At 39.5% G+C, this 18,390-nt stretch overlaps 2 protein-coding genes across 3 annotated transcripts; one reads left to right on the top strand and one right to left on the bottom strand.

Annotated features, from left to right (window-relative positions):
• Positions 1-881: 881 nt before the first annotated feature.
• Positions 882-8,331, top strand: LOC100049501 (5-aminolevulinate synthase, erythroid-specific, mitochondrial). Of its 2 annotated transcripts, none has more exons than XM_011476922.3 (10): positions 882-1,013; positions 1,791-2,142; positions 2,277-2,321; positions 2,488-2,710; positions 3,816-4,000; positions 4,201-4,380; positions 5,203-5,367; positions 6,421-6,689; positions 7,472-7,634; positions 7,769-8,331. In XM_011476922.3, exons 2-10 carry the CDS (start codon positions 1,812-1,814, stop codon positions 7,930-7,932), a joined length of 1,725 nt encoding a protein of 574 aa, XP_011475224.1. In that variant the 5' UTR covers positions 882-1,013; positions 1,791-1,811; the 3' UTR covers positions 7,933-8,331. The 2 variants fall into 2 exon arrangements, with proteins under 2 accessions (XP_011475224.1, XP_004070414.1); XM_004070366.4 differs by having other exon boundaries at positions 2,226-2,321.
• Positions 8,332-8,403: 72 nt separating this feature from the next.
• On the bottom strand, positions 8,404-18,379 carry ttc34 (tetratricopeptide repeat domain 34). The gene is made up of 9 exons (XM_020704356.2): positions 18,231-18,379; positions 12,059-13,825; positions 11,765-11,987; positions 11,191-11,383; positions 10,879-11,045; positions 10,250-10,342; positions 10,069-10,165; positions 9,638-9,852; positions 8,404-8,949 (listed from the first exon to the last, which is right to left on the bottom strand). The coding sequence occupies exons 2-9, from the start codon at positions 13,738-13,740 to the stop codon at positions 8,404-8,406; spliced, it is 3,216 nt and encodes a 1,071-aa protein (XP_020560015.1). The 5' UTR covers positions 13,741-13,825; positions 18,231-18,379.
• Positions 18,380-18,390: the final 11 nt, after the last annotated feature.

The following is an 18,390-nucleotide window of genomic DNA, read 5'->3' as shown; positions in this document are numbered from 1 at the left end:
ATAGAATTGTTTTGGCAGAAAGTTACGGAAGCCGCGAGGGGCTCCACTTTTTAAATAGTTTCTGCGTCAATTCTTGCTGGTTCTCTACCTCTTTTCTACAATATTCCACCTTTTCATGCACGGAGGCAAAACAGAAATAATAAACACAAAAAGTAGAAAAAAATTAATGAAATTTAAAAAATTAAATAATGTGATTAGCAGCGTTAAAATTAAAAAGCCCTGATGTCTATGGGTAATAATCATAATGCAAGGCACCACTCTGTCTATTTTTAATTTCCAACTTTTGCTTTTTAATCTTTTTTTTTCTTTTTTCTTTTTTTCTTAAATTATTTTGAATAGGGGAAAAAATAAATGACTGAACTAAACTACAGACACTACTCAGGATAAAGATGATTATTGAAACGATCACAACTATAATTGGAGTTGTCGAATGTTTGACGTGTGATGCTACTGGTGAGGATCTATGGATTTGAAATTTATATTTAAAAAAAAACAATTAAAGTGTCGGAAAACAAAATTCAAAATAGGGCTTTTAATTAATTTTAGGTAAATTTGTGATCTTGTTTTTTTAATTCGGTAGCCAAAAAAAAAACACAAACATTTTTTTCAAAACCTTTAATGCATTCTAGTGTCACCCTGAATTCCAAGGGGTGCAAAAACCCAAATTTCCCGCCGTCCATTTGAAATGAAATACAAAATCCATCCACTCTTTGGAGACAATCAAGCAACTAAGAGCTAAAGTTAAAATCTGTTTCTTGGTAATATCCCTCACTATACAGGGATGGCTGAAGCTGGACAGAGGGTCTCGTAACTTAAGACCCTATCAGCAGCTTTGGACCTCCCATATTCACACAATCGTCTGCCTTGACGGCATCAGAGTTCCAAACGTCACTGTGTGGGTGGGAGGGTAGATAATTGCGTAATGTTCCTAGAATTGAACCAACAAATGTTGACACCTCCCCATCATCTGCCTATTTGCTGTTCTGAAGTTCGTCCTCAGTGCAGGTCAACAGGTGAGCCACGTTTTTATTTATGGTTAATGCCATATTTTTCATACTCATTTGCAGTATTCTAACTTTTGTGGTGGTTGAGGTGTGTTTGTTGAAACTGTTGACCAAATATACATTTCTAATAAATGCTATTTTTAATAGACTTATTTATTGTATAATAGCATTTTAATTTGTTTTCTTTGCAATAATTTTTTGATGTATGTTTTTAACACTTAATAATCCGTGTTAAATAAAGGGAAAAAACATAACATAAAACACCAGCAAAGATGACATCCAACCACAGGAAAAAGCCACAGATCCTGAGAATTACTTTATCAACGCAAACCAGCAGAGATAATAAAACCACGAATCGGTCCAACATTAGCAAGTGAAAAAAATGTTAAGACATTTTTGTAAATGAGTGCAGCAGGGGGAAAACTTTTTCATTTGATTTTAAGAATATTGGAAATGAGGTGAATTTGTTTTTTTGTTTGTTTTAAAGATGCCGATTTGATGACTTTTTCCGGTAATCAGGAGGTGAAGCCTGTCAGAGCTGCTCTAAAGCGCCTGCAGAGCAAAGATAAGCAGCAGCATGTCACACCCTCCAGAGGGCATCTCCTTGTACCCGCAAACGGGGATCATATTTCAGTTTTACTTTGATGGTTATGTGATGGAATTTGTGCCGTTTAGAGTGTTCTTTTCCTACACAAAAAAAAGCCAGACTAATCCATTTAAAAATATAACCATTGCAATTAAATAGAGAAATCTTTTTCCAACACGTTCCTGTCTTTCCTTACCCAGAGTAAGAACAGTTGCAGCGTCATGGCTGCCTTTCTTCATCACTGCCCCTTCCTGAAGTCTGCTCCAAAGCCAGCTCTGAGAAGAACCGGAGCCTCTTTGCTGTCTCTAGCTGAAAAATGCCCCATCATCACTCGCCAGATCACTGTGAGTTCCCCAGCTTCTCTGGATTCCAAGCTGAGCAGCCACACCACCAGATCTAAGAGTGACCAGGTTTTCACGGTGGAGCAAAAGAGGCGGTTTGCTCAGACTGCCACCCATGTGGCTGCGTCCATGTCGAAGGCCTGCCCTTTTGTTTCTTCTCAGATAGGAGTGGTACAAGCCAGTCCTGAAGTACAGGAGGACGTGAAAGATGGTAAGAACTGAACAAATTTGACAAAAATCAGAGATTATGGATGGGAACGTGTGACTTTCATAAAGATTCTCTTGTCTCTTGAGGTCTGATGAAGTCTCTGCTGAAAGGTTTAAAAGCATCCATGTTTCCATCAGGAGCTGACCTCAACACTGTCACACACCTCCTTAGAGACAACATGGGTGAGACTCACAAACCACAATTATTGGTATACGTCAAGAAAATGCCTTCATTTAGACTGAGTTTTATAAAACCAGATAAAGAAAAATACAGAATGTTCCACTTTAAAAGTAGCTTATGGATCATCCACCTGCTGCTTTTTAACTGCCGTAAAAATTCTCTCCTCAGTGGGCCCCAGCTATGACTACGACCACTTCTTCACTGAGAAGATTTCTGAGAAAAAGAAGGACCACACTTACAGGGTCTTCAAGACAGTGAACCGAAGGGCCAACACCTTTCCTTTTGCTGAGGATTATTCCATTCCTGAGAGGGCGGGCGCCCAGGTGTCTGTGTGGTGCAGCAACGACTACCTCGGAATGAGTCGGCACCCCAAGGTCCTCGGTGCCATCAGGTAGAGAAAAGACATTTCACTTGAATGCAGGCAAAAACAGAAAATGATTTAAATGATGGAGAGAAAAAAACCTGTCCGTGATCCAATTACATCCAAACTAATGTCTCTCCAGTTGTCTGAAGTTTATATGTTTATACTCCACTGAGTACTAATGATCAGTCAACATCAATATCCATTTGATAAGGTGACCTTTCACAGCCAGAAGTCCCCAAACATCAGAGCTTGAAGCCATGAATAATTTAATTCACCTCATCACAGTCCAGAAAAAACAAAGAAAATGTTATGGATGGATGGATGGATGGATGGATGGATGGATGGATGGATGGATGGATGGATGGAATTTATTCCAGACTCAGTGTTTTTTTCGTCTGCTACTGATTCACAATGATTTGAAAAAAGAAATAATCAGAAATGCTATTTTAAATGTAATTTTCTTTATATATGTCCCCCATCAGATAAATGCCACAAGAACATATTAAAAACTCAAATTTTCATTGGAGTGAGTCTGTAAAGATTCAGACTCTGTAAAGGGTAAACAATATATCTAATTTCAGTCACATCTTAAGTTTTTTCTTTTTTTTTTTACTTCTAAACCTAAAATATGACCTTGGGTAAATTGTCTAAACATTAAATTAGGTTAATATGACACCTGACCAACAAACTGTTCGTAAAAAAAATAATTTTTGGGAACCTGTCAAGAAAGTGACAGCATAAATAATTCATCGCTTTACTGATTTGGTTTCTGATTGTTCTCCAAAAGAATGTCAGATGATCCAAAAAGCTGTGGGGTTTAGATTTCCATTTTTGTGTTTACCAATAACATGCATTTATTGCCCAAACATGGTCGTTTTATTGTTTTTATTGTAATAATAGCATATTGTTATATGCTATTATTGTTGCCTCATTTAAATAATAGCTTGTGAATAATAGCATTTAAAATAAATCCAGCTGAAAGTCTTTTAAAAGATAACTCTGACCTAAAATGGATTAAATTCTTGCAAATTGTTCAATAAATTCTTGAAAGAGGAGTAGTTTTGTTGGTAGGTTTTTATTGCATTCATTCTCTAAACTAGTTATTATAGTTTCTGGTGTTGGACGCCCTCAGGGAAGCTCTGGAGAACTATGGTGCCGGTGCTGGTGGGACCAGGAACATCTCTGGCACCAGCAACTTTCATGTGGCTCTGGAGAGAGAACTTGCTCAGCTGCACGGGAAAGATGCTGCTTTGGTGTTCTCCTCCTGCTTTGTGGCAAATGATTCCACCCTCTTCACTCTTGCCAAGATGCTGCCAGGTATTTACTGACATACTGGTGTCTAAGTACCCAAGAAAAATGCTATAATCTAGCAGTCCTCGTGTTAGACCTGCAAATTATTCATTTATGTATTGGCATTTTCAGACAAGCACAATAAAAAAAAAGAAAAGAATTCTATGTCAAATGATGCAAAGAAGTTTTTCGCACTGATTTCACTGCGGGTTCTTTATGTTGGACAGGGTGCGAGATCTACTCTGATGCAGGGAACCATGCATCGATGATTCAGGGCATCAGGAACAGTGGAGCCAAACGCTTCATCTTCCGCCACAATGACAGGCGACACCTGGAGGAGCTGCTGCAACGCTCCGACCCCAAGACTCCCAAAATAGTGGCGTTTGAGACAGTTCACTCAATGGATGGTGAGTTCATCGAATGTGCAAGTTTACTCAGAAATCTGCATCGGTTATGTTGGAATACAAGCCATGACGACAGCTTTGCAGCACAGTTTTATTCCTTCTCTGACATCTCAAATTAGATTCCTCGCCACAATTTAATGCATTTCCAGTACTTCTGTTCCTCCTGCAGTTGTGGTTTCTATGCAACAGTCTGATGATTCCTACAAAGCCCTTTCTGAGCATTTGAAGTGCAGATGCGCCTGCTGTTTGAACTCGTGAAGTTATTGATGTGGATTCTGGCTTTTCAGGCGCCAACAACTTTAATGAAGACTTTCTTCGTACCAGACCAAAACCTATTTTATCTTTTGTGGTCCCCATGAGAAGCAAGTCTTATAGAAACTTTTTATGACTCATCTTAAAGAAACTTTGAATAATTTAATGTTTTCCTCCTACCATTACCTTTTAGGATGGACTCCTGCATTTCTGTTTGATTTAAAGATACCAAATGCACTGGGACCATGAGAAATGTAAAAGTACAACTTGGAATTCTGGTCACTGATTATGTGATACGATTTAAGTTACCTTTTCCATCACATTCCAGCCTTTTGTAATTTTTCTAAATTAATCCCAGTAAATTATTATCATTTTTATTTACTATTATTATTATTATTATTATTGTTATTATTATTATTATTATTATTATTATTATTATACATATTTTAGTAAAATTCTATTACGCATGCAGAATATATTTTTAACTTGTGATCCAACAATGACAGTTGCAGGTCTATGCTGCTCACCCAAACACAGTTTTATAAATAGTATCTTCTTCACTGGGGGTGTCAGGTGCCATATGCCCTCTGGAGGAGCTGTGTGATGCAGCCCATCGTTACGGCGCACTGACATTTGTTGATGAGGTTCACGCCGTCGGCCTGTATGGAGCTCATGGAGCTGGAGTGGGCGAAAGAGACAACATCATGCACAAGATCGACATAGTTTCAGGGACCTTGGGTGAGTCATCCCTCTTGTGCATCACAAATGTTGCACATTTCAGGGGGGAAAAGAGCAATTGTACTTTTAAAGAATTAAATGAAAAAAAATCTTCTTTTTTTTTTTGGAAAATGTTTCTATTGATTATTTCAGTAGGAGTAAGTCCAGCAGCTTTAAACTTCAACAATTGCCTATCTTTTTGGATCTATTCCAATTTGGTCAAACTGAAACCATCAGATTGCCAGAATAACAGCGTCACTCCCACCAAAGGAGATAATGCTGCTCAAGAGCTGGGGGCAAGAGAGGGCCGAGGTTGCATCATGGGAGAGGTTTTTATCAGCTGGGTGTCACTATCTGGTTTTACTGATAAGACCACCCTCCAGCAGTCCCTGCAGTGTAATTTTGGGACAACTGCAAGGTTTTACAGTCATTATTTTGACTCATAATTCAGGCAAAATTCGATTAAAACGAACTAAAATAACTTTTTTTTCATTATATTGATAATCTAAGCTTTTACTACATTTTAATTGGACTATAACTCGGCTAAATAATACTTTACAGTTGTTATTTTTTAAACATAGAACTGTCAGAGCTCAACATGATCCAAATGTTATTTATTGTTGTTGTTGTATTTTAGTGCTATTTATTAGTGTTATCATTTGATATTTTTATTATTCTCTGTTTTGGAATTGTGGTAAAATAATTTAATCAAAGTCCTAATCTAAGTGTTTAATACAACATAAAGGTATTGCCACCAAATATTTTCAGATGTCATTACAGTTTTCTTTTTTCAGTTTGCAGAAAATACTTTTGATCAAACTTGTTCTTCAAAGTAAACCTTTTAGTTTCACATAACAAAACTTTGTCATTATAGTTAATCAAAGCTGGCATAAATCTCTCTGATACCATAAATTGGTGGCATGTTTTGATGTTAAAAAAGAATTTTTTTGCATGCAAAACAATAAAATGACATGCCTTTTATTACTAAATACATTTCATAAAAGGAAATGAAATCAAAAGAAAACTAGTACGGTAGTTTTAGGTGGAAGCTTACAAACTTTTCCCTTTTTTCAGGCAAAGCATTTGGGTGTGTAGGAGGCTATGTTGCCAGCAGCGGTGCTCTAGTGGACACAGTGCGCTCCTATGCCGCTGGATTCATCTTCACAACTGCTTTGCCCCCAATGGTGCTGGCTGGAGCCCTGGAGTCTGTCCGGATCCTGAAGAGCGCCGAAGGTCAGGTGCTCCGAAGAGCTCACCAGAGGAACGTGAAACACATGAGGCAGCTGCTCATGGACAAGGGCTTACCTGTGGTCAACTGCCCCAGCCATATCATCCCCATCCGGGTAAAAACGATGAGCTGACTGCGCCAATATCTACTCTCTTTATCAAGTATCAACAAAGTGCATTTTTAAGGGTTATGTTATGTAATATGTTATGTAATATGTAGGAAATGTGACTACAACATCAGAAAGTCTTTTAAGGAATGAACTACCTGCTCTGATGATGATGATGATGATGAATATTTCTTTTTAATTATAGGAAGTCATTGGTTTTTTTTTCAAATGACAAATCAAACACAATGCATTGTGGTCCATCTTAGTATCAGGGTTGGCTATTTTACACAGACTAGAACTAGCTTGAAAAAAATACTTAATCATGAAACAGCAGTATTATGTGGATCCCTGCATATGACACTAAAAAGAAAATAATTAAAGAAATAGTTCCATAAACTTCATCTTTTGTGGCCACAAAGAAGTATTTTTTTGTGCACAAATGAGTATTTTAGTATCTTAAATTCCCACTGCTAACTGGCCACAAAATGCTAATTTGACTGCACAAAATTTTGAACTGTGGCCACAAAAAGCTAATTTAAGCAAACAAAACACTAATTCATGGCCGTTTGAATTTCATATCCAGGGCTCTGTAGTATTTTACTGACTTGCATATCTCATGAAAAGCTAGTTTACTAAGAAAGAAGTTTAGATTAGGGAGTTGTGTTATATCCATTCTTTAGGGAAAAATTATATATGATTTTTAGAACAAATTAAACTTTAGCTTTAGCTCTCTCTATTTAATGTAGTTCCATGCTCTGAGATCATACTCACTGACTAAGCTGACCTTTCAGGTTGGAAACGCTGAGCTGAACACAAAGGTATGTGACATCCTGCTGGAGAAATACAACATCTACGTCCAGGCCATCAACTATCCCACTGTGCCTCGTGGTGAGGAGCTGCTGCGCTTGGCTCCATCACCGCACCACGAGCCTGACATGATGGAGTACTTTGTGGGTGAGCTGCAGATTCTAGCTCCAGAGCAATCCCCATGACCTTTGACTAAAACAAAATACGTGACCTTTAAAATAAAAAAAAAAGGGACTAAATGTAAGCTTTTTCATTCAAACAAATGTTTGTGTCATTCACAGGGAAACTGGTGGAGGTGTGGCAGGAGGCAGGTCTTCCCCTCAACAGTCCTGCCACAGCCGCCTGTACCTTCTGTGACCGCCCTCTCCACTTTGACCTCATGAGCGAGTGGGAAAAATCCTACTTTGGCAACATGGAACCCCAATATATTACTGTGTATGCCTAAAATCAAGGTGTGTTCTGGTCCAAAGCGAATCTGTGTGAAAACTGTGTGCACTCTTTAAAAACACATACTCAGACATTGCATTTACAGTTTCTTCATCCATCAGCTGCACCTTTTATTTAGTACATTTTATTTGCATTCTCAGTGGTGTTAGTAGACATGAAAAGTTATTTTCTTTAAAAGCATCAAACCTGCACATTTGACACTTTCAAATTTCTTATCCACGTGTGATAGTTTGAATGAAAGTATTTAATGTTGCTGATTTCACTCATTCAAGTGAAGTATTGATGCAGATTTTGTTAGTTTTTGCCCTAAATATTGCTTAGCATGTGTCTGGTTTTAAATGCATGTACTAATAAAGTTATTTGGTGATGCTGTTTGACAAGATACTCCTCTGAAATAGTTGTGTCTTTGTGAATTTATTTTTATAAAAAGTTTAAATTTTGCATTAGTTCGAGCTTCCTTGCACCTTCGTCAATTTACAATGCAAGGGCTGGCCATTTCACGCTTGACCTTTGCCCTCAGTCTACGAAGTTCTGTATTTTTACCGTCAAGGAAGAGGCCACATTCAATCATTGTCCACACTTTGCTGAGCTGCTGCTCCCCATAGTGCTGCAGGGCCCCTTGAAGAAAGCACTCAGCCAGGCGCCGCCTCCCTGGGCCTGCTGCGATACCCTGAATGGCCTGGTCCCTGTGTAGCTCCAGGGCCTGGATGAAGTCATCCAGTGCCGCTTCCTCTCTGGAGCAGAGCAGCAGGCTGCTGCCCCGTCTGCACAGATCATCCGCCCAGAGTTCTCGGTCCTCTAAAGAGGAACTTTCCATATCGCCATGTTTCTGGATGACTTTGTCTAGATCAGCTGCGGCCTGCTCGTGTAAGCTCAGCTGTGCTAAGCAGGCGGCTCGTTGGCGAAGGTAGAGAAGTTTGTGGTTCCCTGCTGCTTGAATGGCGACTGTCAGGAGGGTGACGGCCTGATCCCAGCGGCCCTCTGACGACACACTACTCGCCTCCTGTGCTGCTGCCTATCACAATGCAAATCTATGAGAATATGTCTTTGCGGAGCTCAATAAATAAAGAAAATTGTTAAAAAAATCCACTTTAGGCACCAATTTCATTTTTGTACTTTTTCTCTAAGATTACAATCACATCGGCTTCCATGGCGAGCTATCAAGCCCTACTTTCAACGGAAAGTCTACATAAATATGTTCAAACTCTCTCATCACTGCATGGCTATGCACATTTTTAAGACCGTTTTTGAGCTCCATGTACAAAAACGCGTGGCCATTGAACACGCATTGGAAGTAAAATCAGTTGAACTTTGACCAGTTAGGGACTTTGATTTGGTAGTGACTTATGGATGTTGTCCCTTTCAATTCAGGGAAGGGCCAACCGTTTGAAAAATTGATTGGAGAAGAGAAATTATTGATTACAGTTTGAGCTCGACCGGAGGGACACAAAGTTTTTCATGTATCTGAATAGAGCCGATTCACAAGATTTGCACTGTTGACATCTCACACCAAGCCTCTTCCAACTGTAGGTGGTGTACATGCGCTAGTGAACAATGGCAAAAGAACAAGAAGAAGCCCATCCCTGTTTCTCCAGTGTGAACACGTTCAACGTGTGTCACACATGCCCGGAGTGAACGTAGCATTACAGAGGAAAACAAACTTTTCCGTTCTGAACCAATAGGATTTATTTGCGTTGGCTTACCTTTGCCAAGCATTTTTGTTGATTAAACGGGATCAAGGCCAGCAGGAAGGGGAGACAGGATGAATCTTTCTTGAGTAGATTGCTGAACCTGAGAGCTGCCCTGTGGTAGTTCTGCTGCCAGGTTTCCATCACGCCCATCCTGGCCTGGGCCACTGCATCTCTCGGTTCCTGGCCAAAAATGTGACACAAATGCGTCCCCGCTGCCTTTATATCACCTGAAGAATATTGAACGCCACAGTGGGAGTGAGACTCAAGCAACTTAAACACTGACTTTTCTCAACACACAATAAGAACTCAACACTGTTGGAAAAATGTATATAAGTTATCTCATGTTTGCTTTTATGAATTAGGTATGTAGGTATTATACTCATGTACACCTCACCAGATCATTAGAAAGGATAGAAGATAGAAAGGATCTCAAGGAACCTCACCTTTTGCTAGGAGTATGTCCACATAAAGAAGATGCCATCTTGGGTCTCTGCTGTCAGTCCTCATCAAAGCGCCAGCAATGATAAATGCCTCTTTGAGCTGCTCTTCGTGGCACGGGACAGAATGAATCCTCACAGTATCTGACAGATTGGCACGGCAGAATTTGTGGAGCCAATCACAGACCAGTTTTCCCGCCTTCTCCTTGACTGACAGGATGTCCGTGACGACTGAGTCTGCGTTCACCTGAAGAGCCTCCAGAATGTCATGGATGCATTCCTGCAATGCATTGTGGGAAAGTCAGAAAAACATCCACTGGTGTTGGTGTACAAATTCAACTTGCACTTAAAATGTTTAAACTTTTCATTTGAAGTTAGTCTTAACCCAAGCTGTGTAACCCCTAATGCCTAAATTTATTTCCAATTGTGTAAAAAAATTGCATTTTTCTTTTTTTTTTTTGCCTTTTAAAAAGGGTTGTAAAATGTCTGCGGAAAGCCCAGATCACATGGTACGTTCTGAATTAGCAACATATGTAGGGGAAAAAATTTATAGCCGACGGAAGTAGCTCACTGATTGTTTTGGTTGGTTTGTGGCACACTTAGCTTTGTCATAAAACATGCCAAATGAAAGTTTAAAAAAAACAAAAATGTTCAATTTTTCATGCCCTGACAGAAAATATTTAGAAGCAAACAAAAAATAATTTCCTAAAAACCCTAGTCCTTGTAAATTACCAAAATAACTACCATTTCATTTATTATTGCCACAAATGATTTTCCTTGAGATTAAAAATCTATGGTTTCACAGGTAAAAAGTACCTTTTCTTGATCCAGCATAAGATAAGTAAAGCCTCTTCCACACAGAGCCTGCACGTGTTTCGGATGCTTCTTCAAGATGGCGCTGAAATCAAATATGGCTGTCTTTCGCTGTCCTAGCAAGGCATAACACCTTCCTCTTTCTAGCAAGGACTCTGTTGCTTCACCACCTTGAAAAGCACAAGCACAGTTTTAATTTCACTGGATTTATAGTTTTGTTTCGTTCTTACAGTCTTACAAAGAAGATCCCAACCAGTGTTTTTAGTGTTTGTTGTACTCATTTTGCATATTAAACACTTTTCATGAGCCAATCACCAGATGCCATGATAGCCATGGACAGATAGATCACAGCCTCCCTGAGAGCGGCCTCCTCTCTTGAGCCGTCCAGGATGCGTTTGGCTGCAGAGTGGCAGTGTCCCTGCAGCAGCGCTCTGTCTTTTGGTTGTACCACGCCCAGGAGGCTGTGCAGGCAGCTGGTGTCGCTGCACAGTATCAGTTTTTTCAGCAGCTGGTAAGAAAACAGATGAACATTTGTTACTTTCTTTTTTTAATGCTCTTAAATTAATAAACAAAATTCTAATATCTAAACATGATTATTTAAAAATAAATATGATAGAATTAACAAAAATTGATTCATTCAATATTGAATTTAGTGTCAAGTTGCTAAATGCATTTTTTTTTTAATTTCTCCAATGACTGTTACATTATTTTATTATGTATTTATTTATTTATTTATTTATTTAAAGCCTATATTGTTTTTTGTTTTATGTATAAGTCCAGATTTAGTAGCTGGTGTACTTTCAGTTGTTACTCATTTGATTAGACTTGTGAATAAACGTCTAAAACTATACTTTTTAGTAAGATTTACCATGACTTTACACAGGCATACCTGATTGGTGTCATAAAGAAAGCCCCTGTGTAGCTGCAGCAGAGCGAGGCGAGCCAGTGTGGGTCCACGAGGATTAATGGTCCCAATAGACAGAAGTAACCTGTAGGCCTCCTCCACTCTGCCGAGTTGGTACAAAGCATCTGCTGCAAGTATGTGAGGCCCAACACCACCAGGCTGGAGCTCCATCAGCAAGGCAGCGAGAGACTGGACACCAGCAGAAGATCTAATGCACAAACCAAGAGATTCAGGTGAATGTATGGTAAATGATGAATCAAAATATGTCAAACCCAGTACCCTGATCTGTTGCCTCTCTTTGGGCCTTGCTGCTTGTCCTCCTGGAGAACCTGCTGAGGATCGTCACCAGAGTTAGATGTGGACTTGTGCAGAATTGTCTCCTCCAGAACAACTCGTCCCTGCTCCAGAAGAACCGTCACCAGCAGCCCTCTGTAGTTCCAAGGCACCAAGCAGCGGATAGTCAGCGCTGTTTCTTGGGGGTGAAGTCTGGTGGCTGTCATGTAATCCAGAGCTGTGAGGTAGTTTGAGCCGGCCATCATGCGCAGGAGCCCTCTGCCACAAAGGGCCCTCACACAGCTGGAGGGGTGAGGAGTGCTGTGCTCAATCACAGCTTGGAAGTCCTCTAGTGCCCCTCTGTGGTCATCAGAAAGAAGGCGGGCATATCCACGGAGAACATGGACTGTGTTCTGATAGCTCTGCTGTCCCGGGGCGGCTGCTAGCTGGCTACAAATGGAGAGCGCCTCCTTGTGCTCCCCTCTGAGGAGAAGACTGTCAGCCAGTCGAACCCTCAGCTCTCTCCCTCCTCCATTAGGCTCCAAATGACAAAGTGTTCGTAAAGAGGTGATGACGGGGTCCAGGAGCTCAGCTCCCTCTGTGGATCGAAAGTCTCCCCGGATAAAGACCTTGTCTCTGAAGTCAGACAACCATCTCTCCGCCTGCTGACGCAGATGGTTCTGAGCTGCTATCCCTGTGCCGCGATCGGTGAAGAGCTTTTGGAAGTAGATTCGAGCGGTGGCAGGGTGGATGTCAAATGCTTCACCCAGATCTTTGCAGTCCTCTGCAGCTTTTCCTCCTGCTGACATGCAGGCCGCTGCTCGGCAGGTTAGGAGTCGAGCTTTTCTCTCTGGACTGTTTTGGGATGAGGTGTTTTTAGCACCGTTTTGCAGGAGCGTGGAATAAATCTCTGCACTGTCTGAAAACCTCCTTGTCAAGAACAAATGTGCTGCTTGCAGTTCCTGTACCTGTGTGTCATGTTGTGAAAGTGCAAGTAAAAACTCAATGAGTGAGGAGACTTCTTCGGGATCCAACTCATCCTTCTGCTCTCTGATCTCCACCAGTTCATCGTCAAATGCCAGAAAGGGATGCACAGATGTTATTTGGTTCTTGAAAGCCTTCACTAATTTAGGCAGATGCACGGACTGCCTGTGTTGAACTAACATTACACTTTCCACTTTGTTATCACGATAAGCTTTGAGGTAAAGCCTTACACTCTCTGAACTATGAGGCTTGCACAGAAAGTAGGCCAGACCCCGAGTTATCTCAACCAACACACGATATGAACCATCCGGTGGAGGGTTTCGCTTTCCTTCGAGCAGATCAGTGCAGCGAGCAAAAATCTCCTCACATCCATGTCCACCACTCTGAAGAAGAGATTCCATTTTGAAAATAGTAGCTGACAGATTGCTGGGGCTGAGTGTAGACAAGAAAACGGCTGCAATACCTTTATTAAGACACTTAGCAGCTGGAAGGTCCCCATCCAGCCAACTTTCTAGAGTAAGGATGACCCCCTCCAGGTTCAGCTCGTCTAGTTTCCTCATGTGTGACACGGCGGTGGAGGCATTAGTCATGAAGGCGGACATGTACAGGGAGGTGGATTTCCCCAGGTCTCCTGCTGTGAGCAGCTCGTCTGCATCGGCACAAAGCTTCAAAGCATCGACTTCAGGTCGAACCAAAGCAGACATGATCAGGAAGATTCCTCTCGTTTTGTCTTATTTCATTTACTTGTTCAGAAACATGAGCATTTGATAATCCCGTTATTTTGAAAAACTGGAAAAGGATAAAGCAAAGGAACCATTAAAACAATAGATCAAAAAAAACAACCCCATGGAAATCAAACTTTGATCACGATGTTGGGGATGCTGCTGAACAGGAAAAAAAACAACAGCAGTGGAAAAAGCCCCTTCCTTACCTTGATATTTGGTACACAGCCTTTTAAAGACCCACTCTAATGTAAAATTATGTTTTTTTTAAATGTTCTCATAGCATTTTTATGATGATGGAGGATATGTATAAAGAAAATTAAATTAAATATTTAGACATTTCTTTATTCATTTCTTTTCTTTTTATTTAAATCGTTGTAAATCAGGAGCAGGCAAAAAAAAGCCGTTCTAAAAGAGCTTATTTGTTTGTAATACTCTGGCTGGAGTTTATTAAAAATTCAGAGGTGAATAAAATACTGCCCCTTTGAACAAACTAAGTCCTAGAAAACAACACAGGTAGTTTGATTTTGGCTAAAAATTGCATAATCAAAGATGATCAGATTATCAAAAAATGATCGGAGTGGGTCTTTGAGGCATTGATTCGAATCAAATTATTTCTGTAACTGTTAATGAAGCTTCTGCACCAGTCGACACTTGTATTTCTCAGCTGTCTCAGATTTTATTTGATTTTCTACACTTGACGGTATCTTTCATTTCACCCCATTGGTGGTTGTTCTGGGCTTTTTGGTTACCATGTGCACAATCTGTCTCTTCGGTTTGTCATCAACATTTTTTTTGCAGGCACACGCACAATGCAAAAACTGAACTCATGGTGACATCAGTGGAACAGAAAAACATCACAAATGTGTTCTGTTGGCCACTTGGTCTGTGGTTTATACCATAAAATCTACCCTTGAAAAATAAATGGGTATGGGTTCTTATGGGCTACGAAAGTAAAAAGACCCTTTTTTCAAGAGAAATTTTTACCTTCTCTCTGAATTGCAAGGACAATTATCTTATCATGAAAGTTTTTCAATAGCAAAATGTTGAAGAAAATAAATCTTGTTGACTAGATTTTTCTTTTTCTTAAAATAATAATTCTTGGTAATACCATTTTTCTTACCCTATTTATTTTAATATTTTGCCTCTTTATAGAAAATTCGTCGCCGTGTTAAGAATTTTTGACTCATCTGTTTTTGCAGAGGCCCTATGGACCTACAGCTTCTGAATATGTGCAGCTGCATTTACAACAGCGAGTAAGGGTAAAGGGTTCTCTTGAACAATAGCTTAAAAGCAATATCTTTTGATACATATATTTTAAATAATAATAATAATGGATTGGATTTATCTGCGCTTTTCAAGTCACTCAAAGTGCTTACATTGTGTCCATTATTTATTCACTCCTCATTCATGCTTGGTGATGTTAAAGTACTGTTGTAGACACAGCTGCCCTGGGGCAGACTGACAGAGGCTTGGCTGCCAGTATGTGCCCATGGGCCCTCTGACCATCACCAGGGCATTCATGCACATCCACACACCAGTGGAGCCACACTGGAGGCAAGGAGGGTGAAATGTCTTGCCCAAGGACACAGCGACAGTTGGCTGGGGGGAGTGGGGATCGAACCGCCGACCCTTCGATCATTGGACGACCCGCTCACCCACCTGAGCCACTGCCACCCATTTATTATTGATGTCATTTTCAGTTTTACCTTATTGAATTAATTTTATTTTTTCTGTCATTCTCTTAGAGGGTACCAACTAATGAGTTATATCACTAGAGGAGACATCACGTGGTTCCTCATGGGAGGAGAGCACCGCCATCTTGGTGAGGTCAAGTTACTGCTGCAGTGAATGCATTTGAACACATTTTTTGCAAAATACCAGTTCATTGTTTGGGTTTCAACTGCCAAAATCAGATAAATGAGTCCAATTAGGAGGTAGGTGTATCATTTCACAGGTAAGTATTTTAATTTTTTTTCTTTTAAGGCTGCAGGGGCTTCATTAATAGAACACATGTTGACATGCATGATGCTGCAGGGCTATTATCAACATGCTGCATGATGTACATTTATTTTGCTGTCAATATAAATGTACATTTTATTTTGCTAAACCTGTATACAGAATACTAGGCTATTATAGTAATATAGATTTATACATTTCTGACTCAGTGAATGAACTTTTCTTGCAGGTATCCAATGGATTCAGCCTTAGGGAAAAAGTGGGCCTTATCTATCAAAAGAGTTAACCCAGATGTATCACTGTGGTACCAACTAGCAACACAGTCTGGCTGTTCAAAACATTTGTGGAAACAGATTTTGATGAGAGGCCAGACTGTTTTTTTAGGGTAAATCTGTTGTTCACTTTTGGACTTCTTTTGATTATTATAATTATTATTATTATTATTATTATTATTATTATTATTATTATTATTATTATTATTATTATTATTATTATTATTATTATTATTATTATTATTATTGACTTATTGTTGGGTTTTTCTAAATAATTTAAATTACATGTCAAACAGGTCTAAAACTTCTAAATGTTTAGAAATTAATTTTAAAAATTCTTTCTAATATTTTTTTTATTTGTAAGAAGTCCTGCAACAATGCATTTTCATTCAAGTTTGAGCTTTTAAGGCTGACTGTTTCTCTTCTTTAACAATATAATAATAAATAATAATATATATATATTATATACATAAAATATAATATATTTATATATATGTATAAATATATTTAAATCTAAAAATATATACAGTTTATAAAAGCTACTTGGACACCACTAAAATCAATAGAAATCAATGTCATGTGGGCGTTGTCGACCTCACCAAGATGGCGTCGCGCTCCGCCACCGTCGGCCAGGCTTCTAAAGCGGGCGTGTCTCCTCTAGGGATATAACTCATTAGTACCAACAGTTTTGAGCAACGTTATCAGAAGTCTGAACTCTGTCTCCCCCTCTGGTCATCGGTGGGAGCAGTCTCCAGAGAACTGAATGCACTTCATCTCCCAACAGCCACAGGGTGCAGTTTCCGAGTGCTGCACGCCTGACTCTCAATTGACAAATCAATAACAGTCTACTTAAACACTGCACTGAGCTTCACTTAGTGTGAAGTATAGTTTGTGCCGCTCTGCCTGCTTTGATTGAGCACTACATCTAGACATGAGCTGCTTTCCTGACCCTGTTCTGTATTTGACTCTGTTTGCCTGCTGCCTGCTCAGAATGCTGCCTGAACTCTGACTTTGCCAGTTTCTACTTGGATGCTCGTTGTTAACCCCTACCTGCCTGAACGTGATTTAGCTTTGGGGACTTTTAGCTGAGCCAATAAGCCTAATGCATCTGGAACCAGCTGTCTCCCTGTTCTTGTGACAAACGTCATATTGTACAATTTCTATGTGCAAAGATCTGTTAAACAATTCTGTTGCAGGAATAATTATAGAGGTATAAATTAATTGTTACGACCCTCTTTGGGAAGGAGGGAGAAAAAACCAGGGGTGGGTTAAGTTAGTCACACCGTTTATTAGGGTGACTGACTGGAGGAATTTCACAAAAACCAAGTGAATGAATAAGCAAAACAAAAAACACTGAAGGGGTTTTTATAACTTTCACTATTTTATGTATAGTGACATTGGATCCCAAGAAAAGGAGAAAACAATTTAAATGTATTAATATGAATAATAGTAAAAGTAATGGAGTAAGGGTGCACTTTGATGCTTATAACTTAAAACTGAAGAATAATTCCCATTTTTTTAACAAAAGACCAATAACTTTTGCTAAGGATTTGACTGTATGATAAAGACTTGGGTGTTGTACAATCTCAAAAGACTTGGGTTGTTTCTTCAACCCAATTCTTGGAATTTTTGTGGTTACTTTTTGGAGCAATACTATTCTTGGGGGCTATTGTGGTTTCAATTGAACCCAGTTTGCTTTGTTTATTACTGATATAAAATCACCCAACAAAAAGTTGGTCCCTTTTTAACCTTAGAATTGGGTTAAACCTAACCAACTCGTTACAAATATTAATTATGGAGCTTTTAGTTTGCAGACACATTAAAAATCTTATTTGGAGTGATCACAAAGCAGCAAAAATATCAGAATTGTCATATTAGTTTAGCTTTTTTGCCCTTATAGTCTGTTCTTCACATTTTTACTTAGTGTACTTAATTAAGTTTTTGTTTGAATTTTCCTCTCAAACCTAAGTAGCCTAAACATTTCCACTAGTAGTTTTACCTAAGTAACCTTTTTTTTTTAAATTAAATAAACTTTTCTTTGACTCTTTCCTCTTTTAGCATGTGGGACCAGCGCCTGTAATTCAATCCGTTTGTAATCAAGGTTGCCAGGACACCGAGTTTCTGCTCACAACAAAAGCTCTGGACTCTTATATCCACACTTCTGAAAGAATATATAAGTTTGCAACAGCTGAACGTCTCCAAACAGAGCAGCTTAGGGAAACACCGGTCGAACAAACTTACCGGGAAGGCTTTCAAGTCTGGGAAAAAGTCCTGTCTCTTCCTGGAACAGAGCGAGTCTGGTAACCCGTGGAAACCACTGACGCTCGTGCAGGAAAGCTGACCACACTGGAGCGCGTAGCTGTTTCACCACTTCCTATCATTTCAACAAGGTTTGCGTTCA

The sequence above is a fragment of the Oryzias latipes genome, chromosome 7 (assembly GCF_002234675.1).
Source record: "Oryzias latipes chromosome 7, ASM223467v1".
In the NCBI taxonomy this organism is placed as follows: Eukaryota; Metazoa; Chordata; class Actinopteri; order Beloniformes; family Adrianichthyidae; genus Oryzias; species Oryzias latipes.
The sequence above is the reverse complement of the archived record's forward strand: the minus strand, read 5'-3'. Positions and strand labels throughout refer to the sequence as shown.